General features: G+C 39.0%; 1 protein-coding gene across 14 annotated transcripts in view; it reads left to right on the top strand.

Moving 5' to 3' along the window:
* The window catches only part of CEP112 (centrosomal protein 112), a 462579-nt gene that overhangs the window by 327185 nt on the left and 109301 nt on the right, over positions 1 to 26093 (top strand). For 13 of the 14 annotated variants that reach the window (XM_064270872.1, XM_064270863.1, XM_064270864.1 and 10 more), the window contains one exon: positions 18885 to 18947. In XM_064270872.1, coding sequence (XP_064126942.1) covers positions 18885 to 18947 — 63 coding nt within the window. Of the gene's footprint in view, positions 1 to 18884; positions 18948 to 21311; positions 21617 to 26093 lie in introns of those variants that run through there. The other variant, XM_064270869.1, reaches the window with a different exon arrangement.

The following is a 26093-nucleotide window of genomic DNA, read 5'->3' as shown; positions in this document are numbered from 1 at the left end:
CAAGACATAAATATATACACAATCTGTAACTTAGCTTTTGTGTTTTTAACTGTTAGTAAAATTTTATCATTTAGTACAATGTCTGGAAAAAATTATCACTGTAACTGCAATGTAAGAAAAGTTATTTTTCCCATAATCAACTTTCAGGAAATAGTTCAATTATCTTTCAATGTCTCAAGATATTTATGGCATATAAAACAAACTCTATTGTTGTTGTTGGGTGCCGTTGAGTTGGTTCCAATTCATAGCAACCCTGTGCACAACAGAACAAAACAGTGCCCTACATTGCGCCACCCTCAATCGTTGCTATGTTTGAGCCTATTGTTGCAGCCACTGTGTCAATCCATGCTATTGAGCGTCTTTCTAGTTTTTGTGGACCCTCTCCTTTACCAAGCATGATTCCTTCTCCTGATAAGATGTCCAAAGTACTTGAGACAATATCTTGCCATCCTTACTTCTAAGGAGCATTGTGGCTGTACTTCCTCCAAGACAGATTTGTTGGTTCTTCCCACAGTCCATGGTATATTCAGTATTCTTCGACAACACCGTAATTTAGAGGCATCAATTCTTCTTCGGTCTTCCCTATTCATTGCCCAGCTTTCGCGTACATATGAGGTGATTGAAAATACCATGGCTTGGGTCGGACACACCTTAGTCCTCAAAGTGACATCTTTGCTTTTCGACACTTTGAAGAGGTGTTTGCAGCAGACTTGCCCAATGCAATATGTTGTTTGACTTCTTGACTGCTGTTCCCATGAATGTTGATTGTAGATCCAAGTAAAATGAAATCATTGACAACTTCAGCCTTTTTTCAATTTATCCTGATGTTGCTTTTTGGTCCAGTTGTGAGGATTTTTGTTTTCTTTATGTCGAGTATAATCCATATTGAAGGCTGTAGTCTCTGATCTTCATCAGCAAGTGTTTCAAGTCCTCTACACTTTCAACAAACAAGATTGTGTTATCTGTATATCTCAGGTTGTTAATGAATCTTCCACCAATCCTGATGCAACCTTTTTCTTTGTATAGTCTAGTTTCTCGGATTATTTGCTCAATATACAGATTGAATAAGTTTGGTGAAAGGATACAACCCTGATGCACACTTTACCTGATTTTAAACCACACGCAAGCCCTTGTTCTATTCGAAACTCTGCCTCTTGGTCTATGTCCAGGTTCTGTGTGAGCACAATTAAGTGTTCCAGAATTGTCATTGCTACCCAATGTTATCCATAATTTGTTATGATCCACACAATTCAAATGCCTTTGCATAGCCAATAAAACACAGGTAAACATGTTTCTGGTGTTCTCTGCTTTCAGCCAAGATCCATCTGATAGCAGCAATGACATCCTTCATTCCACACCCTCTTCTAAATCTGGCTTGAACTTCTGGCAGTTCCCTGTCGATACACTGCTTATCATGGATTGAATTGTGTCCCCCCAAAATATCTGTCAACTTGGCTAGGTCATGATTCCCTTGTATGATTGTCTACCATTTTATCTTCTGATGTGATTTCTCTATATGTTGTAAATCCTATCCAAGTGTTGTAATAAGATGGATTAGCACCAATTATACTGATGAGGTCTACAAGATTAGGTAGTGTCTTAAGCCAATCTCTTTTGAGATAAATCTCTTGAGAGATATAAAAAAAAGAAGTGACCAGAGAGACATGGGGCCTCATACCACCAAGAAAGTAGTGCCGGGAGCAGAATGCATCCTTTGGACCTGAGGTTCCTGGGCTGAGATGCTCCTTGACCAAGGGAAGACTGATGCATCACAAGGACTTTCCTCCAGAGCTGACAGAGAGAGAAAGCCTTCCCCTGGAGCTGGTGCCCTGAATTCAGACTTCTAGCCTACTGGACTGTGAGAGAATAAAGTTCTCTTTGTTAAAGCCATCCACTGGTGGTATTTCTGTTACCGCACCACTAGATGACTAAAACACTGCTGCAACCATTTTTTAATTATCTTTAGCAAAATTTTACTTGTATGTGATATTAATGATATTGTTTGATAATTTCTGCATCCTGTTGGATCACCTTTCTTTGGAATGGGCACAGATATGAATCTCTTTCAGTCAGTTGGCCAGGTAGCTGTCTTCCAAATTTCTTGGCATAGACAAGAGAGCGCTTCCAGCCTTGCATCCATCTGTTGAAACATCTCTAGTGATAGTCTTTCAGTTCCTGGAGCCTTGTTTTTCACCAATGCATTCAATGCAGCTTGAACTTCTTCCTTCAACACCATCAGTTCTTGATCATATGCTACCTCCTGAAATGGTGGCATGTCGACCAATTCTTTTGGTACAGTGACTCTGTGTATGTCTTCCATTTTCTTTTGATGCTTCCTGCTTCGTTCAATATTTTGCCCACAGAATCCATCAGTATTGCAGCTTGAGGCTTGAATTTTTTTCTTCAGTTCTTTAATCTTGAGAAATTCTGAGCCTGTTCTTCCCTTTTGGTTTTCTAAGTCCAGGTCTCTGCGCATTGCATTATAACACTTTGTCTTCTGGAGCTGCCCTTTGAAATCTTCTGTTCAGCTCTTTTACTTCATCATTTCCCCCATTTTCTTTAGCCACTGTGCATTTAAGAGCAAGTTTCAGAGTCTCTTCTGACATCCATTTTTGTCTTTTCTTTCTTTCCAGTCTTTTTAATGACCTTTTGCTTTCTTTATGTATGATGTCCTTCCGCAACCCGTCTGGTCTTTGGTCATTAATATTCAGTGCGTCAAATCTATTCTTGAGATGGTTTCTAAATTCAGGTTATACTTTGGCTCTCGTGGACTTGTTTTAATTTTCTTCAGCTTCAACTTGAATTTGCATATGAGCAATTGATGGTCTGTTCCAGAGTTGGTCCCTGGCCTCGTTCTGACTGATAATATTGAGCTTCTCCATGTTCTCTTTCCACAGATATAGTCGATTTGATTCATGTGTATTCCATTTGGTGAGGTCGACGTGTATAGTTGCCGTTTATGTTGTTGAAAACAGATACTTCCAATGAATATGTATTTGGTCTTGCAAAATTCTATCATGACATCTCTGGCATCATTTCTATCACCAAGACCATATTTTCCAACTGCCAACCCTTCTGTGTTTTCAACTTGCACATTCCAACCACCAGTAATTATCAGCGCATCTCGAGTGCATCTTTGATCAATTTCAGAATGCAGATGTTGGTAAAAATGTTTAATTTCTTCATCTTAGGCATTGGTGGTTGATGCATAAATTTGAATAATAGTCATATTAACTGGTCTTCCTTGTAGACATGTGGATATTATCCTATTATCCCCTCACTGACAGTGTTGTGCTTCAGAATAGATCTTGAAATTATTTTTTTTAACAATAAATGTAATGCCATTCTTTTCAATTTGTCATTCCCAGCATAGTAGACCATATGATTGTCCGATTTAGAATGGCCAATACCAGTCAATTTCAGCTCAGTAATGCCTAGGATAGGGCCCTGGTGGTGCAGTGGTTAAGCATTTGGTTGCTAACTAAAAGGTTGGCGGTTCAAATCCACCAGCCTCTTCTTGGAAACCCTATGGGGCAGTTCTGCTCTGTCCTCTAGGAACACTATGAGTTGGAATCTACTGGACAGCAATGTGTTTTTTCAATCGATGATGCCTGGGATATCCATCTTCAAGTGTTCTACTTTTCCTAGATTCATACTTCTTACATTCCATGTTCCAATTATTAATGGATGTTTACAGGTGTTTCTTTTTGTTTTGAGCCATGCCACATAAGCAAATGAAGTCCCAAATTTTTTACTTCATCCACATCATTAAGGTCAACTCTACTTTGAGGAAGCAACTCTTCCCCAGTCATATTTTGAGTGCCTTCCAACCTGAGGGGCTCGTCTTCCAGCGCAATATCAAACAATGTTCTGCTGCTATTCAAAAGGTTTTCACTGGCCAATTTTTTTCAGAAGTAGATCGCCAGGTCCTTATTCTCAGTCTGTCTTAGTCTGGAAGGTCTGCTAAAACCTGTCCACCATGGATGACCCTGCTGACATTTGAAATACCACTGTCATAGCTTCCAGCATCACAGCAACATGCAAGCTATCACAGTATAACAAACCGACAGACGAGTAGTGGAAACAAACTCTATTTAAATAGTTTGGACACCTCCTCTCATAAATACTTAAATCCAATTTGCATTTTGCCCCCAAAGTATCTTTAATCTCCTTTTAGAAGAGATTCTAAAGTGTAATATATCATATTTTTAAATATTAATAAACATTTCAACTTCCTGCTTTATCCCACTTTTCATATGCTAAATCATGATAAATAGAAAGCTGTCTTTTTCTCAAAAAGCTATCTGAAATCTTACCAACTCAGCCCATACTTACTTCTTTTTTTCTTTTTCATTTATACATTAAACAATCTTTTCCAAGCAACTGCTAAGGACAAAGTAACAATGCCAAAGCCATGAGCCCTATACAGTCTCTACTTTCAAGGAGTTTACAGTCTATTAGGAAATATAAGGCGTATTTTCAAAAGTCCATAGAACAGACATGAATAGTGCCAGGGCTATGAGTATAAAAAGAAGAAAAACAAATCACTTTTAAGGGATGTGAGTAAAGAAAACAGTGTCGGCATTTGAACAGGCCTTTGAAAAATGTGTAGAATCAGGGAAAAGCTTTATGGCAGATGGGTGGAGACTGCAAAGCAGAAGAGTGGTCTGGAAAACCCCGCTAATCCATATTGGAAACCTTCATTCATTCTTCAGTTATCATTTGAACACCTCTTACGTGCCAGTCTTGTGATGTATCAGTGAATAGAAGAGACAAAGATTCCTGTCTTCAAGGAGTTTTTATTCTAATCAAGTATTTGGGGATGCTGATACAGATAGGGGCTCCATCTAATCAAGGACGTTGAGTACCAGACCAGAAGTGTGGAGTTGGTAAGCAGGATTCTTCAGCAGAGAAAGTATTGACAGGGAAGTAAATTAGAGGTTGGCTAAATATGGAGGCTGGGAGAAAAAACAGGAGAATATTGTCAACATGAGGTTGAGAAAGACCTGAACTGGGTAAAGTAACAATAATGTTAAAGACCAATTGAATGAAGAAAAAGTAGTGGTTTTAAGCCCTCAGAAGTGGCAGAATGGCAGCTCCATTGTAAACATAGTGAAGCCATAGGCCAGTGCTGCTTAACTTTTTGGGAATCACATACCCCTTTGAATATCTATTGAAACATTTAGATCCTCTTCCAGAAAAATACAGTGTATCTAAAACCTGGCTTATAATTTTAAGGGGATTCATGGATTCTTAAAGCCTCTCCATGGACCCCCAGATTAAAGATCTGTATGAAAAGGAGAAGAACTTCAATCCCTAAACACTTGTTGAGCACCTATATTTAAATGGCACTTGGCATTGACTTTGGTGGGGGGACGTGGAGAGGACAGTACATGACTGTAACACAGCTCCTACCCTCAGAGTACACAGAATTATAGAGATGTCGAATTTTGAGATTTCCAGTGGGACATCTTAGATGGAAATGTCTAGTAGGCAGCTGAAAACTCAGGAAATAGAGCCAATAAATAAAGGTGTGTCCATTAGGTTTAGATTCATCAGTGAGTGACTGAAAATCCCAAATAATAGTGGATTAAACAAGAGAGTTTATTTCTCTCACACACATTAAAGGCCAGCTTGGAGTTCAGATCATGCTCTGGCTTTCCACTGTGCTTCTCCTATGGTGTGGCCCTCATTTTTGTGGTCCAGCATGTCACCCAAGGTCTAGGCAGCGGGGTGGGAAAGACAAAGAAGAATTATGCTGGCTCTTCAGGAAGTTTCCCAGAAGTTGCCACACACCACTTCCACTTACATGCCACTGGGCAAGACTTGGCCACATGGCCACACCCAGCTGCAAATGAGGCTGGAAAATGTCATTTTTATTCTGGATAGCAAGTGCCAGCCAAAAATTATACTACTGTGAAAGAAAGGGGGAATAGATAATTATGGAAACAGCTAGTCTGTTCACTCTCACAAAGAAATGCAAGTAAAATAAGAAGCTGTTGTACCTGTAACGTTGGAGGATTTTTTAAATTAAAATACTTAATCCTTGCAAGCATATGGTATAATGAGCACCTCAGACACTGGTGTTTAAGTGCAAATTGATAAAACCTTTCTGGAGAGCAATTGGACAGTGTTTATAAAGAGCTTTAAAAATGTTTCTATACTCTGACTTAGTAATTCTATTTCTAGGAATTTATCTTAAAAAGGTAATCAGCACTACAATGAAATCACAGGGATTATACCACAGTGTCAGGGAACCCTGGTGGTGCAATTGTTAAGTGCTCAACTGCTAACCAGAAGGTTGGCAGTTTTAATCACCAGCAGCTCCGTTGGAGAAAAGACCTGGCGATGCTCCGATAAAGATTATAGCCTTGAACTCTACAAGGCAGTTCTACTCTCTTTATAGGGTCACTATGAGTTGGAATCAATTTGATGGCACACACCAACAGCAACAATATGGTGTAGTATATAAAGTATTAGAACCAATCTAAATATCCAGCTGTAGAGGAATGGTTCAATAAGTCATGCTCAGTATTTGAAATAAAAAGATAAAGCTGAATTCATCATTTATTGTAGTAAGGAACAACTGTGCTGGTCAGGGTTTTCGGACACAGTAGAGCTCAGGTATGGGAGACTTGGATGCCATCATTGGTAAAAGCATGGTTATTTGGGTAAAACTGTTGCCAGTTGGTTGGCACTCAGAGGCAGGTGTATTCGAGTGAATTTGTCTCTGATTGGCTGGCTTTCATAAGAGAGGGACTCACACTTATCGGTTGGCTGCAAAATTGTGTTCACTGAAGCAAGTTGTCATTGATCAGTTGAACGGGTTTAAAACTGGTCCTGATGACTACTTGTTACCATGGCTACAGAACATTCAGTCTTTTCCTAAATTTCTGAGAATACTTTTTAATTGCAATCCACATGATGAAATATTAAAACTAGGTTTTGAAATAATTTTAATGATATGGAAAATGCTTTTGATATAATGCAAAGTGGGAAAAAACTGTGACCAAAAATCCCAGTTGTCAGAAGAACTAGATGGTGCCCAGCTACCACCAGTGGCCACCCTGACAGGGAATAAAACAGAGTCCCAGATGGAGCAGAAGAACAGTGCAGAGCAGAACTCAAATTCACGTAAAAAGACCAGACTTAACGGTCTGACAGAGACTGGAGGAACCCCCGAAACTGTGGCCCCCAGACACTCTGTTAACCCAGAACTAAAACGATTCCTGAAGCCCACTCTGCAGACGAAGATTAGACTGGACTATAAAACAAAAAATAATACTCGTGAGGAGTGTGCTTCTTAATTGAATCGGATACATGAGACCAAATGGGTGGCTCCTGCCTGAAGGCAGGATGAGAAGGCAGTAAGGGACAGGAATGGACACAAGAAACCCCGGGTGAGAAGGGGAGTGTGCTGTCACCTTATAGGGATTGCAACTAATATCACATAACAATATGTGTATAAATTTTTGTATGAGAGATTAACTTGAGCCATAAACTTTCCCCTAAAGCACACGCACACACACAAAAAAATCCCAGTTGCTCACCTGCCCATCTCTTGTCATGCTCCCTTGCTCCTTTTGCAGAGGAAGCATCCATGCGAAGGAACACATTGCTGGGGCCACGTTTGTGCAGCATTGCTGTGTGACACTCTTACGTGGAGTGTGCTGGAATTAGATGGCTGGACTGTGCCAGAGTATGCCCAGGCATCTGACAGAAGAAAATGAGACACATAAGAGCAGAAGTCTAAATAGAACCCAGAAAAACAGTAGCAAAAATTAGGAAACCAAAAGCAGCGGTTTTATTTTTTAGATCAACAAAATTAATAACCAGACTGATCAGAGAAAAAGAAAAAGAAAACAGAAATGAACACCAGAACTGACCACAGTTGTATTCACAGAGCTTCTCTTTTACTCAAGAACATGTCTCCAGAAACTCTCCCACATCATACATTTTTCCCTCTCTACTGCCAGATCGGAAACCCTGGTGGCGTAGTGGTTAAGTGCTATGGCTGCTAACCCAAGGGTCAGCAGTTCAAATCCACCAGGCATTCCTTGGAAACTCTATGGGGCAGTTCTACTCTGTACTATAGGGTCGCTATGAGTCGGAATCGACTCAACAGCACTGGAGGGTTTTGGACTGCCAAATCTTCCCCAGCAACCTACAAACATGTTGCTCTTTCTCCCATCTTACAAAAAAGAAAAAACAAATCACCCACTTCCCCTGCAGCTTCCACCCCATTTCTCTCCTCCTCTTTTAAAAAAAAGCTCTGAATAAGTTGTCTATATTCTGCTCCAGTTTTCCTCTTCTCTCTCGAGTCCCCACTAATCTTGCTTTAGTCCCTGCCACTCACTGAAACTGCTCTTATCCGTATCACCAATGACCTCCATGTTGCTCAACCCATGGTGTCATTTCTCTGTAACATTTGACACGTCCTTGAAACACTTCCTTTACTTGGTTGCAGGATTCCATATTATCCTGATTTCTTTCTCATCTCTCTACCCATTACTCCTCAGTCTGCTTTTCTATTCAGTTCCCCAACCTTTTAACATTTGCAGACCTAGGGCTCAGTATACTTCTCTTTTATATGCAGTTGGTACTTTGTGGTCTCTTCCAATATCATGGTTTTATGTACCATTTACATACTGGTGGACTTCAAAATTTATACTTCTCAACCTAGACTTCTCCCCTGAACCCAGTACTTGTATATTCCAGTATTCAACTCAACACTGGATGGATGTCTACTAGGCATCTCCACACTTATTATGTCCAAAGCTGGTCTCTTGATCTTGGCCCAAAACCTGTTCTACCCACATTTTTTCCCATGTCAGATAATGGCAACCCATTCTTCTAGTAACTTGGAACAAAAATCTTGAAGTCATCCTTGACTCATCTCTTTCTATCATACATCATATCCAGTTGGTTCTACTTTTTTTTCAAAATCTGACTGCTTCTCACTACAGCCTCTGTCACAATCCTGGATTACTTACAGAAGCCTCCCAACTGCCTGCTTAATTCGTGCCTCCAAACAAGAGCTAGAGTTATCTGATGAATACATAAATCAAATTATGCCACTCCTCTACTGAAAACCCTTCAGTGGCTTCCCATTTCACTCATATTAAAAGCCAAATTCCTTATAGTTGCTTGCAAGACCGTGCAGGATCTGACCACTTATTCTCTCTTGTACCTCGTGTTCTCAGAGGGATACATTACTCGCTGACCCAACCACACTGGCCTCTCACTATTCCTTGCACATGCCAGTCATGCCCCTGTCTCGGGGCCTTTATACTGGCTTTTCCCTCTGACTGGAACACTGTCGCTAGAGTTCACCATGGCTCACATATATACATAACCCTTGCAGTGAGACCTTTCCTGACTTCTGTTCCTTTAAAATTTTAAACCACATCCTGTCTTTTAACACTTCCCATCTCCCTTTGCTGTTTTATCTTTCTCCATAGTACTTGGTGCCATCTAAAATATTATGACTTTTAAGCATTTTTGAAGAACAACAAAGTAGGAGGCCTCACGCTACCTGATCTCAAAACCTGCTATACAATCATAGTAGTCAAAACAACCTGGTACTGGTACAACGACAGACACATAGACCAGTGGAACAGAATTGAGAACCCAGACATAAACCCATCCACCTATGGACATCTGATCTTTGTCAGAGGGCCAGAGTCCATTAAATGGGGAAAAGACAGTCTCTTTAACAAATAGTGCTGACAAAACTGGATGTCCATTTGTAAAAAAATGAAACATGGCCCATATCTCACACCATACACAAAAACTAACTCAAAATGCATCAAAGACCTAAATATAAAACTCAAAACTATAAAGGTGATGGAAGAAAAAGCAGGGACAATGCTACCCCCCCCAAAAAAAAACCCAGTGCCATTGAGTTGATTCTGGCCCTAATATATGGCATAAATAGAATACCAAACATAACTAAAAATGCACAGACAGTAGGATATGAACTAGATAAATGGGACCTCCTAAAAATTAAACACTTACATTTATCAAAAGACTTCTCCAGAAGAGTAAAAAGAGAACCTACAGGCTGGGGAAAAAAAAAATTTGGCTATGACATATCTGACAAGGGTCTGTCTGATCTCTAAAATTTATGGAAAACTTCAGCACCTCAACAACAAAAAACAAACAATCCAGTTAAAAAAAATGGACAAAGGATAGGAACAGACACTTCACCAAAAAAAGACATTCAGATGGCTAGCAAACGCATGAAGACAAAGCAATTCCGCTCCTAGGTATATACCCTAAAGAAATAAGAGCCATGATATGAATAGACGTATGTGCACCCATGTTCATTGTAGCATTATTCAAAATAGTAAAAAGATGAAAACAACCTAAATGCCCATCAACAGATGAATGGATTAACGAACTGTGGTATATACACACAATGGAATACTATACAACGATAAAGAACAATGACAAAGCCATGAAACATCTCACAACATGGATGAATTTGGAGGCCATTATGCTGAGTGAACTAAGTCAATCACAAAAGGACAAATGTTATATGAGATCACCATTACAAAGAAAGAAAAGTTTTACACACAAAAAACAAAACATTCTTTGATGGTTACCAGGGAAAGGTGGGGGAGGGAGGTAAAATTACCAAATGGATAGGAGACACGTGTTAATATTGGTGAGAGGAAAGGAAATATACAGTATGTGGGAAGTCAGCAAAACATGATCAGGGCATGGGAGGACACTGAGAGGAATGCAAGAACAAAGGGCAACAGTGGTAATTGCTATAGCATAGATGTTCCTGCAACAGTAGTGTTAACAAACAGTAATTTAAAAATGGATATATAGGTAGATAAATATGCCAAGAGGCATGGGAGGGTGTAAGGGAACACACCCACCTACAGATACAGGTTTGGTGGTAGATATTTCTATATACATGACTGTAGGTGCTACTTATAAATATAGACAGTAGAGCACACAAGGGTCACAGTCAGGGCAAGTTCTTAGACATAACCAAACACCTTGTGGGACAAAATTCCTAGGCACAAAGGTGGACGAGCATAGACTTGAGACATCTACATCAATGGCACAACATAGTTCACAAAGTTCTGCATTCTACTTTGGTGAGTATTGTCTCAGGTCTTAAAAAGCTTGTGAGCAGCTATCTAAGATACCTCTCTTGATCTCTTACAGTACAGAGCAAAGGAGAGTGAAGAAAACCGAAAACTCAGTTAGTTCAGAGAACTAACGGACAACATGAACCAAGACCAGAAGAACTAGATGGTGCCTGGCTACCACTGCCGACTGCTCTGACTGGGATAACAACAGAGGGTCCTGGACAGACCAGGAGAAAAATTGTAGAATAAAAAAATGAAATTCACAAAGAAGACAAGATTTACTGGTCTGACAGAGACTTGAGGAACACCTAAGACTATGGCCCTAAGACACCCATCTGAACTGGAACTGAAGCCATTCCCAGAGACCACCTTCTTTCAGCCAAACGATAGACAGGCTTATGAAATAAACAATAACACTTGTTCCTTAGAATAATCAATTACACAAGATGAAAAGGGCAGCGTTTCCCCAAAAGCAAAGATGAGAAGGCAGGAAGGGGTACAAAATCAGGATGAAAGGAAGCAGGGAGCCCAGGATGGAAATGGGAAGAATGCTGATACATTATGGGGAATGAAACCAATGTCATGGACCACTTAACGTACAAACTATTGAACGGGAAACTAATTTCCTCTGTAAATTTTTATCTAATGCACAATAGAATATTTAAAATAAAAAAAAATAGAATATTATGATTTTTATAAGTTGTATACTGTCTAGAATAGACATTCCATGAAGGTGGTGGTGTTGGTTGTTGTTAGCTGCTGTTGAGTTGGTTCCAACTCATAGCGGCCCTGTGTACAACAGAACAAAACACTGCCCAGTCCTGCGCAGTCCTCGTGATCTTTTTTATGCCTGAGCCCAAAGTTGCAGACACTGTGTCAGTCCGTCTCATTGAAGGTCTTCCTCTTTTTCGCTCTTTACCTTATCAAGCATGATATCCTTCTCCAGGGACTGATCCCTTTTGATAACATGTCCAGAGTATGTGAAATGGAGCGTTACCACCTTAGCTTCTAAGAAGCACTCTGGCTGTACTTCTTCCAAGAGAGATTTGTTCCTTCTTTTGGCAGTCCATGGTATATTGAGTTTTTTTTGCCTACACCATAATTCAAAAGTATCAATTCTTCAGTCTTCCTTATTCATTGCCAAGGTTTTGCATGCATATGAGGTGATTGAAAATACCATGGCTTGGGTCAGGTGCACTTTAGTCCTTAAAGTACCATCTTTGTTTTTTAACACTTTAAAGAGGCCTTTTGCAGCAGATTTGCCCAATGCAATGCATCGTTGATTTCTTGACTGCTGCTTCCATGGGTGTTGATTGTGGATCCAAGTAAAATCAAATCTTTGACAACTTCAGTCTTCTCCTCATTTATCACGATGTTGCTTATTGGTCCAGTTGTGAGGAATTTTATTTTCTTTATGTTGAGGTGTAATCCACACTGAAGGGTGTGTAGTCTTTGGTCTTCATCAGTAAGTGTTTCAAGTTCTCCTCATTTTCAGCAAGCAAGGTTTTGTTATCTGCATATCACAGGTTGTTAATGAGTCATCCTCCCATCCTGAAGCCCTGTTTTTCCTTACGTAATCCAGCTTCTCGGATAAATTTGCTCAGCATACAGATTGAATAAGTATGGTGAAAGGATACAACCCTGATGCACACCTTTCTTGACTTTAAACCACGCGGTATCCCCTTGTCCCGTTCGAATGACTGCCTTTTAGTCTATGTACAGGCATGAGCACAGTTAAGTGTCCTGGGATTCCCATTCTTCACAATATTATCCATAATTGGTTCTGATCCACCCAGTCGAATGCCTTTGCATAGTCAATAAAACATAGATAAACATCTTTCTGGTATTCTCTGCTTTCGGCCAGGATCCATCTGACATCAGCACTGATATCCCTTGTTCCATGTCCTCTTATTAATCCAGCTTGAATTTCTGGCAGTTCCGGTCAATATACTGTTACAACTGCTTTTGCATGATCTTCAGCAAAATTTTACTTGGACATGATATTAATGATATTGTTTGATAATTTCCAAATTCATTTGGATCAACTTTCTTTGGAATAGGCATAAATATAGATCTCTTCCAGTCCATTGGCCAGGTAGCTGTCTTCCAAGTTTCTTGGCATAGATAAGTGAGCACCTCCAGTGCTGCATCTGGTTGTAAAACATCTCAGTTGGTTTTCCGTCAATTCCTAGAGCCTTGTTTTTCCTCCAGTGCCTCAGTGCAGCTTGAATTTCTTCCTTCAGTATCATTGGTTCTTGATCATATGCAATCTCCTGAAATGATTGATCATCAGCCAGTTCTTTTTGGTACAGTAACTCTGTGTAGTCCTTCCATCTTTTGATGCTTCCTGTGTCGTTCAGTGCTTTGCTCATGGAACCCTTCAGTTTTGCAACTCATGGCTTGAATTTTTTCTTCAGTTCTTTCAGTTTGAGAAATGCTAGACGTGTTCTTCCCTTTTGGTTTTCTAACACCAGGTCTTTACACACTTCATTATAATACTTTTTCTTCTCAAGCCGCCCTTTGAAATCTTCCATTTAGCTCTTTTACTTCATCATTTTTCTGTTCACTTTAGCTATTTGATGTTCAAGAGCAAGTTTCAGATTCTCTTTTGGTCTTTTCTTTCTTTTCAAGACCTCTTGTCTTCTTCATGTACAGGGTCCTTGATGTCATCCCACAGTTCGTCTGGTCTTGAATCATTAGTGTTCAATGAGTCAAATCTATTCTTGAGATGGTCTCTAAATTCAGGTGGGATATATTCGAAGTCATACTTTGGCTCTTGTGGACTTGGTCTAATTTCCTTCAGCTTCCACTTGAACTTGCATATAAGTAATTGATGGTCTGATCCACAGTTGGCCCCTGGCCTTTTTCTGACTGATGAATTCCTTTCATGGAGATAGGAAGAAATTTGATCTGTTTCGTTCACTGATATATTCCAGTTTCTCAGAATGGATGCATGAATTGAATGTTTCATTTTAAACAAGCTTATTTGGGAAAAAAAAAAAGTTTTTTTTTCTTTTTTTTTTTTTTGGGTGGGTGAGGTTTCAAGTCTGGGAATGAGGCCTTTAGCTACAAGCTCTTGAAGAGTAACTGCAACTGAGACATACACGGACTTGCCTGTACTAACCAGCATCTCTGCCTCCCACTTTTCTAGGGAAAAGTAACTTAATCTTTATGACGCTGTAATTAATTTTTAGATGTTCTGGTGGGTAAATATTTTCAAAGCACTTAGAACAGTGCCTGACACATGGAAAGAGCTGTTGAAGTGTTTATTAAATAAATGACAAATACTTTAGCAAGCATTTAGTGATAAGTAACATTGGCAGAGTGTGAACCAAGACAAATAAATCTCAAGAGGTTCCAAGTGGCTTTAATTCTGTTAATGAAGAGTGGCTTTATTAATTATAGAGTCTGATGGGTCACTGAAAAAATAGCGGTATTCATGTGCCCTCACTGCTCTGGAAAACACAAAACTACCCTGAGTACTTGATAGGATTGTTGATGCAAAGAAGTCTATGGCATGAACTCTAAAGAACCGCTTTTGAATGAAGTCCATAAAACACATGGTTATGATAGGATGACTTCAGAGGTATCAGCAGAGGTGATAGAAAAGGAAGAGTGCTTGTACTGAATTCACTCATTCATCAGGTAAACATTTATGTGCCAAGCACCATGTTAGGGGCCAAGGCCAGCCTTCTAGGATCTCACAATCTAGTGGGAGAGGGAGGCAAGTTAACCAACAATGAACAATTCAGGCTTTGTTCTACGATAGAGGTGCACCCAGAGTAGATTGGGAGCACAAAATCTCATCCTACTCCCATTTATGAGGTCAAAATAAAGAAAGCATTTACAGTTAAACATGGTGGACAGAGAGGACAATCTGTTTGTCTCCACTCCCTCAGGAAACACATCAAAATGAAAGTAACAAAATTGAAAAAAGCCTGAATCAAGGTGTTTGACTTGACTGAACATTACAAATAGCTGTGGAGATTTTTAAAATCCTAGTGCCTGGCTTATGCCCCAGACCAATTAAATCAGAACCTCTGGGAATGGGACCCAGGCATCGATATTTTTATACTATAATTTTTGCAAAGAGAACAAGAAGGTAGACAGCAGTAGACAGAAGAAATCAGCAGCATTTTCGAATTTGAGATGGGGCTGGGCAAGTGAAAGGTACTCAGCAGAACTGAGAGCACTGAAAATTGAACCACCTCTGAGAGAAAGAGGTTTGGGGGATGCCAGCTAGAATCAGCAAACTCTCTCCTGCTGCAGAACTTTGGGGAGGCTCAGGAATCGAGGGAACTGGGTATGGGTAGAACGGAGAATAAGAGGAATGATTGAAAGTCTATCTAAGGGCATTCAGATGACCCAGATCAGATGACTCAGATTTGATTCCATGACCGTACCCAACCCCACACCTGGTTTACCCTCCAGAGAGATAGAACAATGTACAGCTAAGGGAAAAGATGAAAAGGGATTTGTGTGAGAGTCTGTATCTTCAACACCCAGGTGCCCCTCTGATAACATTGCTAGCAGATCTATGCCCCTGAACTAGAGGATACAGTTCTGGCCAAACTGTCTGGGAGGAAAGTCTAGTCAAATATGGACATGGTAGAATCCAGGCCCCTGTGATAAGGCCCACCCATACATATGCGTGCCGGTGGACAATTGAGCTTCTACTCAACTTTTGAAGGCCTCACTTAAATAAGAACACCAAAGGTTACCAGATGTTTGAGGAAGTTATCTGAAGCGACCAAAACAGGCTGGAAAAAGTAAATAAATAAAAGGAACTCAGAAAAACACAGATGCTGGAGGGAACAGGAAAAAAAAATTTAAGTGGGTGGGTGGGTGCATATAATAATCGCAGAATGAATAGGGACTATATTGAGAGGCATTATGCTATGCACTGTACATGGTGAAGCACCCGTGCGCTGAGCCAAATTGTGTGAGATTGAGGCCTACCTCCATCACTTCCTGGCTGTGTGATCCTGGATAAGTTACTTAACCTCTGTGTGCCTACGTTCCCTCATGTGTAAAAATATGGGTGATCATAATGGTGTCCAGAGAACCAGAAAGAACTCTTGGAAATTACAAACGTGATGACACAATTTTTTTTTTAATTCAATGTAGTAAGTTGAAAATTAAAACTAAAAGAAATTGCCCTTCGTGCACACTTGCCTCCTTTGCCATGAGACCAGAAGAACTGGATGGTGCTTGGCTAACATTACTGAACATTTTGATCAAAGAGTCCGTAAAAGAACCCTGATCAAAAGGGGGACAATGTAGAACACAATTTCAAATTCTCATGAACTGTAGACTCTTTGGAACCATGGAGGGATAATCTTTAATCCTTAGAACAAAAATATCCCCTGAAGTCATCTTAAAACCAAACAGTAGTTTAACTTAACTAGTAAAAAAGGTCTGCCTTGAGCATTATGCTCTTTTAAGAACCATCTGTCTGGGATCAAATTGACAACAGCAACTTATAAGATTAGATGGGAACCTTAGAGGGCAGTGAGTTTATGTTAATGAGGGAGGAACAACTCAGAAAAGGAGGGTGAGGATGGTTGCACAACTTGAAGAATGTAATCAGTGTCACTGACTTGTACATCTAGAAACTGTTGAATTGGTGTGTTTTGCTGTGTATATTCTCAACAACAAAATAAATAAAACTTAGAAAAAGAAAACCCAATAAAAAAAATGAACAAAGGACTTGAATAGACATTTCCCCAAAGAAGATATGCAAATGGATAATAAGCATATGCAAAGATGCTCAAGATTGTTAGTCATTAGGGAAATGCAAATCAAAACCACAATTAGATACCACCTTACCCTCACTAGGATGGCTATTATCAGAAAAAAACCCAAAAACTAGCAAGTGGTCGTGAGCATGTGGAGAAGTTGGAGCCCTCTTTCATTGCTGGTGGGATTGTGAAATGGTGTAGCTGCTTTGGAAAACAATTGACAGTTCCTCAAAAAGTTAAACATAGAATTACCATATGTCAGTAATTTCACTTCTAGGTATGTAACCAAGAGTTTTGAAAGCAGGGACTCAACCAAATATGGTACACCAATGGTGATTACAGCATTATTCACAATAACCAAAAGGTGGAAACACCCAAGCATTCATGAGCAAATGAATGGATAAACACAATGTGGTATATCCATACAATGGAATATTATTCAACCATAAAGAGAAATGAAGTTTCGATACATACTATAACATGGATGAACCTTGAGAACAGTATGCTAAGTGAACTAAGTCAGACACAAAAGGACAAATATTTTAGGATCCCACTTACATGAAATATCTAGAATAGGTAAAGTCATAAAGACAAAAGTGGTTACTAGGAGCTGGGGGGAAAGGAACCCTGGTGGTCCAGTGGTTAAGCACTTGGTTGCTAACGAAAAGGTTAGCGGTTCAAACCTACCAGCCACCCTGCAGGAGAAAAGACATGATGATCTGCTTCTGTAAAGATTACAGCTGAGGAGACCCTATGGGGCATTTCTACTCTGTCCTATAGGGCAGCTTTGAGTCAGAATCAACTCGGTGGCACACAACAACAACAACAGGGGTGGGAGGAAGGGGAAAATGGGGAGCTATTGCTGAAGGGCACTGGGTTTCCGTTTGAGGTGATATCAAACTTTTGGAAATGGATGTGGTGATGGTAACACCACATGTTGAATGTCACTCAATTAGACACTTGAAAATGATTAAAATGGCGAACTTTTTGTTATATGTATTTTACCATAATAAAAAAATTCCCCCTGGGGAAAAAAAAAAGTTGAGGAAATCACTAGGAAAGATCAAAGAGACAGAAAAGTGGAAAATAGAAGCAATAAGAAAAAAAGATGATAAATTTGAGAGGTCAACAGAGTTGCAGAGAGAAAGAGACCAGGGGAAAAAGTGGGGCAGAAACCGTTAGAGTAATGCCCAAAACCTTCCCCAGAAATGAAGGCCCTCCAAGCTCAGATTGAAAGGGCCTACGTAGTGCCTGTATGATGGGTGGGAAAAGGCCCAGTCTCGGGCATGTCACCATGACATTTCCAAACACTGCAGAGAGAATGAGATCCCAAATGCTCCTGGGGTTGAGAAGGGATCAGAATTTGAATGGCAAAGGAAACAATCTAGTTCTAAGTAATGTGGAATATTCTGGAAACGCCACACTAGTTCCAGGACGTAAAAATTGTTTGATGAGTCGGAATCGACTCAACAGCAACTGGTTTGGTTTTTGTTTGGCCACTTCAAAAAATAGCTCACGGGTGTGAGGCAGAGCGAAGGCTCCCTGTTTGCTCAGTGAGTCCAAAAATCTCAGCTCTGTCTTTGGCCAGGGGCATCTATTTTATCTAACTAAGGTGAAAGAGACACTTTAAACTCAAGTCCGGGAGTACTGCATTTACCTTCACCTCCACCTCCCCCAGTTCCCTCTCCCTATTCCTTTTCCTTCTCCTGTTTCTTCTCCTTTCCCCTCTTTATTTATCTTCTCAGTCTTCACACTTTTGCTGTGTCTATTTCTGTCTCCTTCTCTCTCTCGCTTTCTATCCACAGAAGTCTTATGTTTGTCTAATAATTGGCAGGAGAGATCTTTTTTTTTTTTTTTTTTTCTTTTTAAGTGATGAATAGTTGGCGTTAGATCAAAGACAAGCCCTGTGGTTTTCTGGCTGCCCCAGAAGGGCGGTGCAGCTGGCAGTCCTCCCAGCTGCCTGGTGATAGGCATGTGGAAGAGATACCAAGCTCACAGGTCACCGTGTGTGTGTTCATGTCCGTGTGTTTTTCAGGCCAACAGCAAACTGAAGCAGATTGAGAAGGAATATACTCAGAAGCTTGCCAAGTCTTCACAGGTAAGCAACGTTTAAAAAAGAAAGAAAAGAAAATGAAACTGACACATAAAAGTTTTCGCATTTTAAATTTCTTTTCACTTTTTCATGAATTAGTATCATATTTTTGATGGCTATATATAAAATGTATATATAAAATACACTTTTAATGTTTCAGTCTTATTTTGAAACAATAAGGCATATTGAACCATTTGAACCAACACACATGTGTACGCACACACACACATACTCACTCGAATCTTGTAAAACCAGCCCGTGCACTTGAACAAGCCCAGGCCGAAACATATTTCACAAGGGCGGGAGATTCACACTTACATCTGTGATGTGAGTGGTTTGATACCATCTGTGCTTTTTTTTGCAATGTTCCATTTTGCTGCACCTCAAGGCTGCTTATCAACAAAATTCAAAATGACAATTCTGGGTTAAATCAGCAGCTCAACTGTTGACTCCTTTTGGAAAAAAAGGATTGTAAGTCCCTTCACGCATATTTTGCTGTTTGTTGTTACTGGAGTAGTTTCAGTATAAGAAAGAGCAGCAGTTGAATGCTTGTCTTGCCTTGCAATGTGATGCTTAGAGTACTTGTTCTGCAGAAGTTGTTATGAGGACACCCTGTAGTGTCATTTAGGGAATCCCAAGCATCCCTTAGTGGGATGAGTAATTCTAGAATAAATAAATATTACTTATCTTCGTTTTCACATGCATAAATGAAGCCATTTAATTTTGCGGGCATCATATCTAATAATTTTTTTTCAAATCAGCTTTTCTTAATATTTTTGTATGTATACAGTGACATGTGGTAGTGAATTAGAATTGATATCCTATTTTGTGAGTTACCTCGTAAAAGTAATAACAACACAACAACAAAACAAAAATAATATTAGCATTTATGGGGCACTTCCCATACTGTCTCATTCAGTCTTTATTCACAAGAACTCTGAGGTTAGCAGCTATTACTGACACCATTTTTCCAGTTGAGAAAACAGACTTCAAGAGGTGAGGTCACACAAGTTAAGTCAGTAAGTGACTAAGCCAGGACCCAACCTGTGTCTGACTTCAAAATGGAAGCTCTTCACCTTGACACCAGACTGGCCCAGTCTCTTACATTTTTAATATGGCAGAAGTTGATAGTTACTGTGACATCTCTTAGATTCTGTGATTATTTCTAAAGTGTGTATATGTTATATAATACAGTACATTAGGAAAGCGATCAATCTTTTGTCTAAATGTCTATTTAAAAGATGATGCTTATGCCTTGGTTGCCATTACTCCATCCCTTCCATGAGGAAGGATCATGGGAAAATATCCTTTTTAGTCCATTGAGAAGAAAAAGGCTTGTAGCAAAAAGAAATTTTATTACTCCAAAAGTTGAACTTGCCACTGACTTGCCCTTTACGCCCTGTGTATTTTGCTTTTTGTTAAATGGGGGAAGCAGACCGAGAGTGAGATATAAGATAGCAAACAAAAATGCTTACTTAATGAGAGTATAAACGGAAGTATTTAAGTTGATCTGAAGGAATGTATGAAGCCTGATTAGTCGATATTAAAGCAAATTAAACGTTCGTTAGTGTGAAAGAAAGCCTAAGCTTTAGAGTCTGACAAGCATGAATTTGAATACCAGCCACTTACATGACCATGAGTGAGTTACCTGCACTCTCTGGAATCCAGTTTCCTCATTTGTAAAATGGAGGAGGAGTACTTACCTCATAAGTTGTTCTAAAGCACTAAATAAAACAATGCTGAAAAAATGCTTAGTACAGTGCCTAGTACTTAATAAAGCATTTAATAACAGTTATTATAATAGCAGTATCAAAAGTGTACTAAAGAAAGGAAAGGAGGAAGGGAAGAATGAAAAAAGGTCTGGAAGGAGGGAGGAATTATTTATTGAGACTATATTTTTCCATAAATATTTCATTTAGGTCCTCAATATTCATATGAGTTCAATGCCCATTGCTGCTGAGTCTGCTCCATAGGGTTTTCAAGGCTGTAATCTTAATGGTGGAACCCTGGTGGCATAATAGTTAAGAATTATGGCTGTTAACCAAAAGGTTGGCAGTTTGAATCCACCAGGTGCTCCTTGGAAACTCTATGGGGCAGTTCTACTCTACCCTGTAGGGTCACTATGAGTCAGAATCGACTCAACGGCAACAGATTTTTGGTTTTTAATCTTAATGGAGAAAAGATTGAAGTTGTTGAGGATTTCATTTTACTTAGATCTACAGTCAACACCCATGGAAGCAGCAGTCAAGAAATCAAGTGGCGTATTGCACTGGGCAAATCTGCAGCAAAAGACCTCTTTAAAGTGTTAAAAAATCAAAGATGTCACTTTAAGGACTAAGGTATGCCTGACCCAAGCCATGGTATTTTCAGTTGCCTTATATGAATGTGAAAGCTGGACAATGAATAAGGAAGACCGAAGAAGAATTGATACCGTTTAGTTATGGTATTGACGAAGAATATTGATCATACCATGGCTGCCAGAAGAAGGAACAAGTCTATCTTGGAAGAAGTACAGCCAGAATGCTCCTTAGAAACAAGGATGTCGAGACTTTGTCTCAGGTACTTTGGACGTGTTACCAGTAGGGACCAGTCCCTGGAGAAAGATATCATGCTTGATAAAGTAGAGGGTCAGTGAAAAAGAGGAAGACTCTCAAAGGGATGGATTGACATGGTGGCTGAAACAGTGGGCCCAAACATAGCAACAATTGTGAGAATGGTGCAGGACCAGGTAGTGTTTTGCTTTGTTGTACATGGGGTCACCATGAGTCGGAACCGATTCAGTGGCACCTAAAACAACAGCAATCTTTATGGAAGCAGACTGCCATGTCTTTCTCCTGTGGAGCAGCTGGTACGTTTGAACAACTGACCTTTTGGTTAGCAGCCAAGCACTTAACCACTGCAGCTTAGTGCTTAACCATTGTTCCACCAGGGCTCGTTATCATATGAATAGTATTATTATTTTCATTTCATAGGTGAGAAAACTGAGGCTCACGGAGCATAATTTCTCCCCTAATCAGAAAGCTGATACATTGTGGAGCAAGACTCAAACTCATGCCTTCCAACTCCAAGCCCATTTTATTTATACATATATAAACCACTTAGTGGCTCACTTTTGAAACGAGATGAAAGATTAAAATAGCAGAATAGTTTTTGCCAGAGATTTACACACACACATATATATATATATATATATTTACATCTCTTATCTTGTTTTGAAAGTGATCCACTGAGTGGTTCCCAGACTTTGGGTGTTCAAGAATTGATAAAATCTCCCTCCAAAATAGGATTGCTTACTATTTTTCCAAATAAAAGCATGAAGGAGGAGAAGGTGGAAGCGAAGGAGAAAGAAAAAACAACTAGTAGCAGCTATCATACATTATCATTATCATTTCATAAATGAGAGTGCAATGCCAAAAAAGAAAAATCCTAGAAAGGGCCTAATAATATGATAAAAGATATCCCTTCCTTTTCATAAAAGGTAGGGTGATAATCTTTCATTGATTACATTTTGTTTGACCACCTCTCTTATATAAGTAATTTATTATTGTATTTATATATAAAATTATACTGTGATATGGATACATTTTATAAACACAGCTTCATATTTATAATATATATATGTATATACAAAATTTATCAATATATCTGTACTGGCATACACATACATATATAAAAACTAGCATTTGAGAAATATTGGTTTACAGTGCCTGTCAATTCAGAGAAACATTTGATTATTTAAAAGTGAACATTATAAAACAGAACTGTGGACTGACTTTTTCCATTTTCAAGTGATAGCTTGCTGGGATCTCTAACTCATATCTAAGCTGATGAGAAAACCAGAAGCCAAGTTGCTTAACTCTCTTTATCAGATTTTTTTAAATCCTCTTTCAAAAAAACACTAATAAGTAAGTAAAAAAAATGAATGAATTGGTAATTAATACATTGGTACCCAGGAGATCATCAGATTAATATGGAAAATATTTTAAATGTTTTCCTCCATTAAAGGGAGTTACTTAATCTTTAATATTTTATCAAGCTTTTATACCAGATGATCTGTATACAGTAAACCCTTGACATACCTAAGGACTGTGTCCCCTTCTGGGATCCTCATCGTTCACTATGACAGAAATGTTTGCATCCACTCCAACTACCATGCTTCCAAATATCATTTCCATCAGAATCACATATTCTTTATATCTTATCACACATTAACCTTCCCTTCTAAATTTTAATACAGTTTTCCCCACTCAAATGACTCACCTCTTGGCCATTTTTCAAAGGGAGGTATTGTCATTGCAAGAACATTTGTAGGTGGAAATGTAAAGACTAAAGCTGAGTTGCCAGCTGACCCCCGCCCCCCCGCCCCCGTCTGATGTCGCCACTGCCCTATACTAGCTTCCATACACCTTATGCAAATTCTTGCCTGGGCATATTCCAACATGCCCCATGTCATGGATTGAATTATGTCCCCCCAGAAATGTGTGTATTAATTTGGTTATGCCATGATTCCCAGTATTCTGTGGCTGTCCTCCATTTTGTGATTGTAATTTTATGTTAAAGATGATTAGGGTAGGATTGTAACACCCTTACCAGGTCACATCCCTGATTCAATATAAAGGGAGTTTCCCTGGGGTGTGGCCTGCACCACTTTTTATCTTTCAAGAGATAGAAGGAAAGGGAAGTAAGCAGAGAATGGAGGGACCTCATACCACCAAGAGAGCAGCACCCGGTGCAGAGCGTATCCTTTGGACCCGGAGTTCCTGCGCCTGAGAAACTCCTTGACCAGGGGAGGACTGAGAACAAGGACCTTCCTCCAGAGAGAGAAAGTCTTCCCCTGGAGCCAAGGCCCTGAATTTTGACTTTTAGCCTACTTTACTGTGAGGAAATATCCTCTTTGTTAAAGCCATCCACTTGTGGTATTTCTGTTATAGCAGCACTAGATGACTAAGACACGCTATATGCTCCAAACCTTCATGTCACTTTCTAGGGTGACAACCCAGAATGCAAAGGTATTGAGGACCCACTCTTCCACTTATTTTAGGAGGATCTTCAAAGTTCACCTAACCTTCCTAAGTGTGGCTCGTCTTGTCTATTATATTTGAAGGAAGAGCTTTATAAAAATCTCAAATTGTACTGCAGTCTGAAAATCAGTAGAATGAGTTAAGGATGAAATCTTAACTCTCTTTACAATACTGTTATTTATAAGACTTTAAGATCACTGACATTTATGTAAAGTGTAAATTGCTTAACAATAATTATAGACTATTATAGTTTTCGTGACTTCGGTTGCTAACAGCATCAGCCCCAAATAACTCTTCTTTTGCTTCCCGATGTATTTATTTTTAATAATCATATGGAAATGATATTCTAATAGCTTCTTCCTCTGAGGCTAATACAGGATAAACACTTAGCTGAGTGGTGGGATTTTGTTTTTTGGTTTTAATTTTTGATTCAAAATGAGGGTTTTGACTATGATTGTATAGATTAGTTTTCATTATCCTCAGCAACTTTTTATATTATTATTGTATAACCAGACTAGATTACCTCAGTATAATTTGCCAAGTGATTATTTTTTTTTATTTACCATGATCATTATATTTTCACTGCTTAAATATTTACTGAGTGTCAATTATATACACTGAGCAAAGGAGAAAATAGTCCATTGTCCTGTACTCTATGCCTACAACCAGTAGAGTTTTGTACCTTACCTAAAGCATATTAATCTGGTTATTATGATTATTCCTTACTCTTAAAGTAAGTCTTAAGTCCTCTTTTTAAAAAATTTTTCTGGCTACCCCATTATATCCATCAGTCTACATGCAAGCAATCTATTTATCTAGCCAAGGTGTTTCACCTGAAGTGTCTTGACATTCTCTCTCTTCTGTCACCCCCATAAATTTTTTAATAACTTTCCAGAGATAATCTCATTATTCCATCAAGGGAATCTCATTATTCCCCCACAAAGAATGTAAAGTTTCATTTTGCACACAAAAGCCAGCATACCCTCCTCAGAACATCCTGGACTCTGCTAGCAGCCCCTTCCCAAACCTGTGTTTATTTCTTTTTGAAGAAGTCTTGTCATAAATCTTCTGAAATGCGAGGTCTCCCTGTTTCATGTTCATGTGGTCATTTGAAGTATCCCAGTATATTTTTATCTTCAGTCTTTGGTCAGTTAAAAGCTAATTTAGATCTTAGTATTTTTTTAAAGAAGCAAATTACTTTGTGCTTTAAAAACATATGACTGGTGATGAAGGTATGAGTCTACACATCTGAATCTACACATGTGGTAAAACTGTGTAGAACTAAGCACACACACATACACACTGTAGAATTAAACCCACCACTTCCACAAAGTTGTAGTTTACTCATCTTGAAACATTGAAATAGCATAGTTATTTTTGCTCTTAGGCCCCATGTTCTTATAAAATATCAATCTTAAATTTCATGTTGGGCCAAGGACATTTGTTTCTTTCTTATCTCTGGCTCCTCCTGCTCTGTGACACTGCATAAGTTGATTATTCACAGTTTTTCACATTTACTACAAGAATTTAACCATCCCTGTGTCACCACAGTGCTGTGACAATTAATTGAATTGATAACAAAATAGAAAAACCATTTAATCAAAATCCAGAAAATAGATGAAAACATCCTCATTGTTGGTCAATGAAACCCTTCAACTTATGGCAGAAGGTTCAATTTTGCATTTGCTAATGTTAATATAATATTATGTACTTTGTGACTTATTTCACAGTTATTTTCTTACTTATTTATGAATTCTAAAAATCTAACTTTATTACAGTGAGTTTGCACGTTTCTAAAAGTATAAATACTCCACAGTGGTGCAACAGTTAAGCACTCAACTGCTAACCAAAAGTTTGGTGGTTCAAACCCACCCAGTGGCTTTGTGGAGAAAGACCTAGTGATCTGCCTCCGTAAAGATTAGAGTCAAGAAAACCCTATGGGGCAGTTCTCCTCTGTCACATGGGATCAAAGTGAATCAAAATTGACTTGACAGCACCTAACAAAAACATTTATGTCAGTAGTAACAACTAAGATTTCTATAGGACTTGACTTCTGGGGAGCTGTAGATAGTTCCTATTATTGCTTTCTAATGCTGTAATATAGTTTTGTCATCAAATAGTAGTTGAGAAA

This window comes from Loxodonta africana, chromosome 18, assembly GCF_030014295.1.
Source record: "Loxodonta africana isolate mLoxAfr1 chromosome 18, mLoxAfr1.hap2, whole genome shotgun sequence".
NCBI classification, from domain to species: domain Eukaryota; kingdom Metazoa; phylum Chordata; class Mammalia; order Proboscidea; family Elephantidae; genus Loxodonta; species Loxodonta africana.
This window is presented reverse-complemented; position numbering and strand designations above follow the sequence as displayed.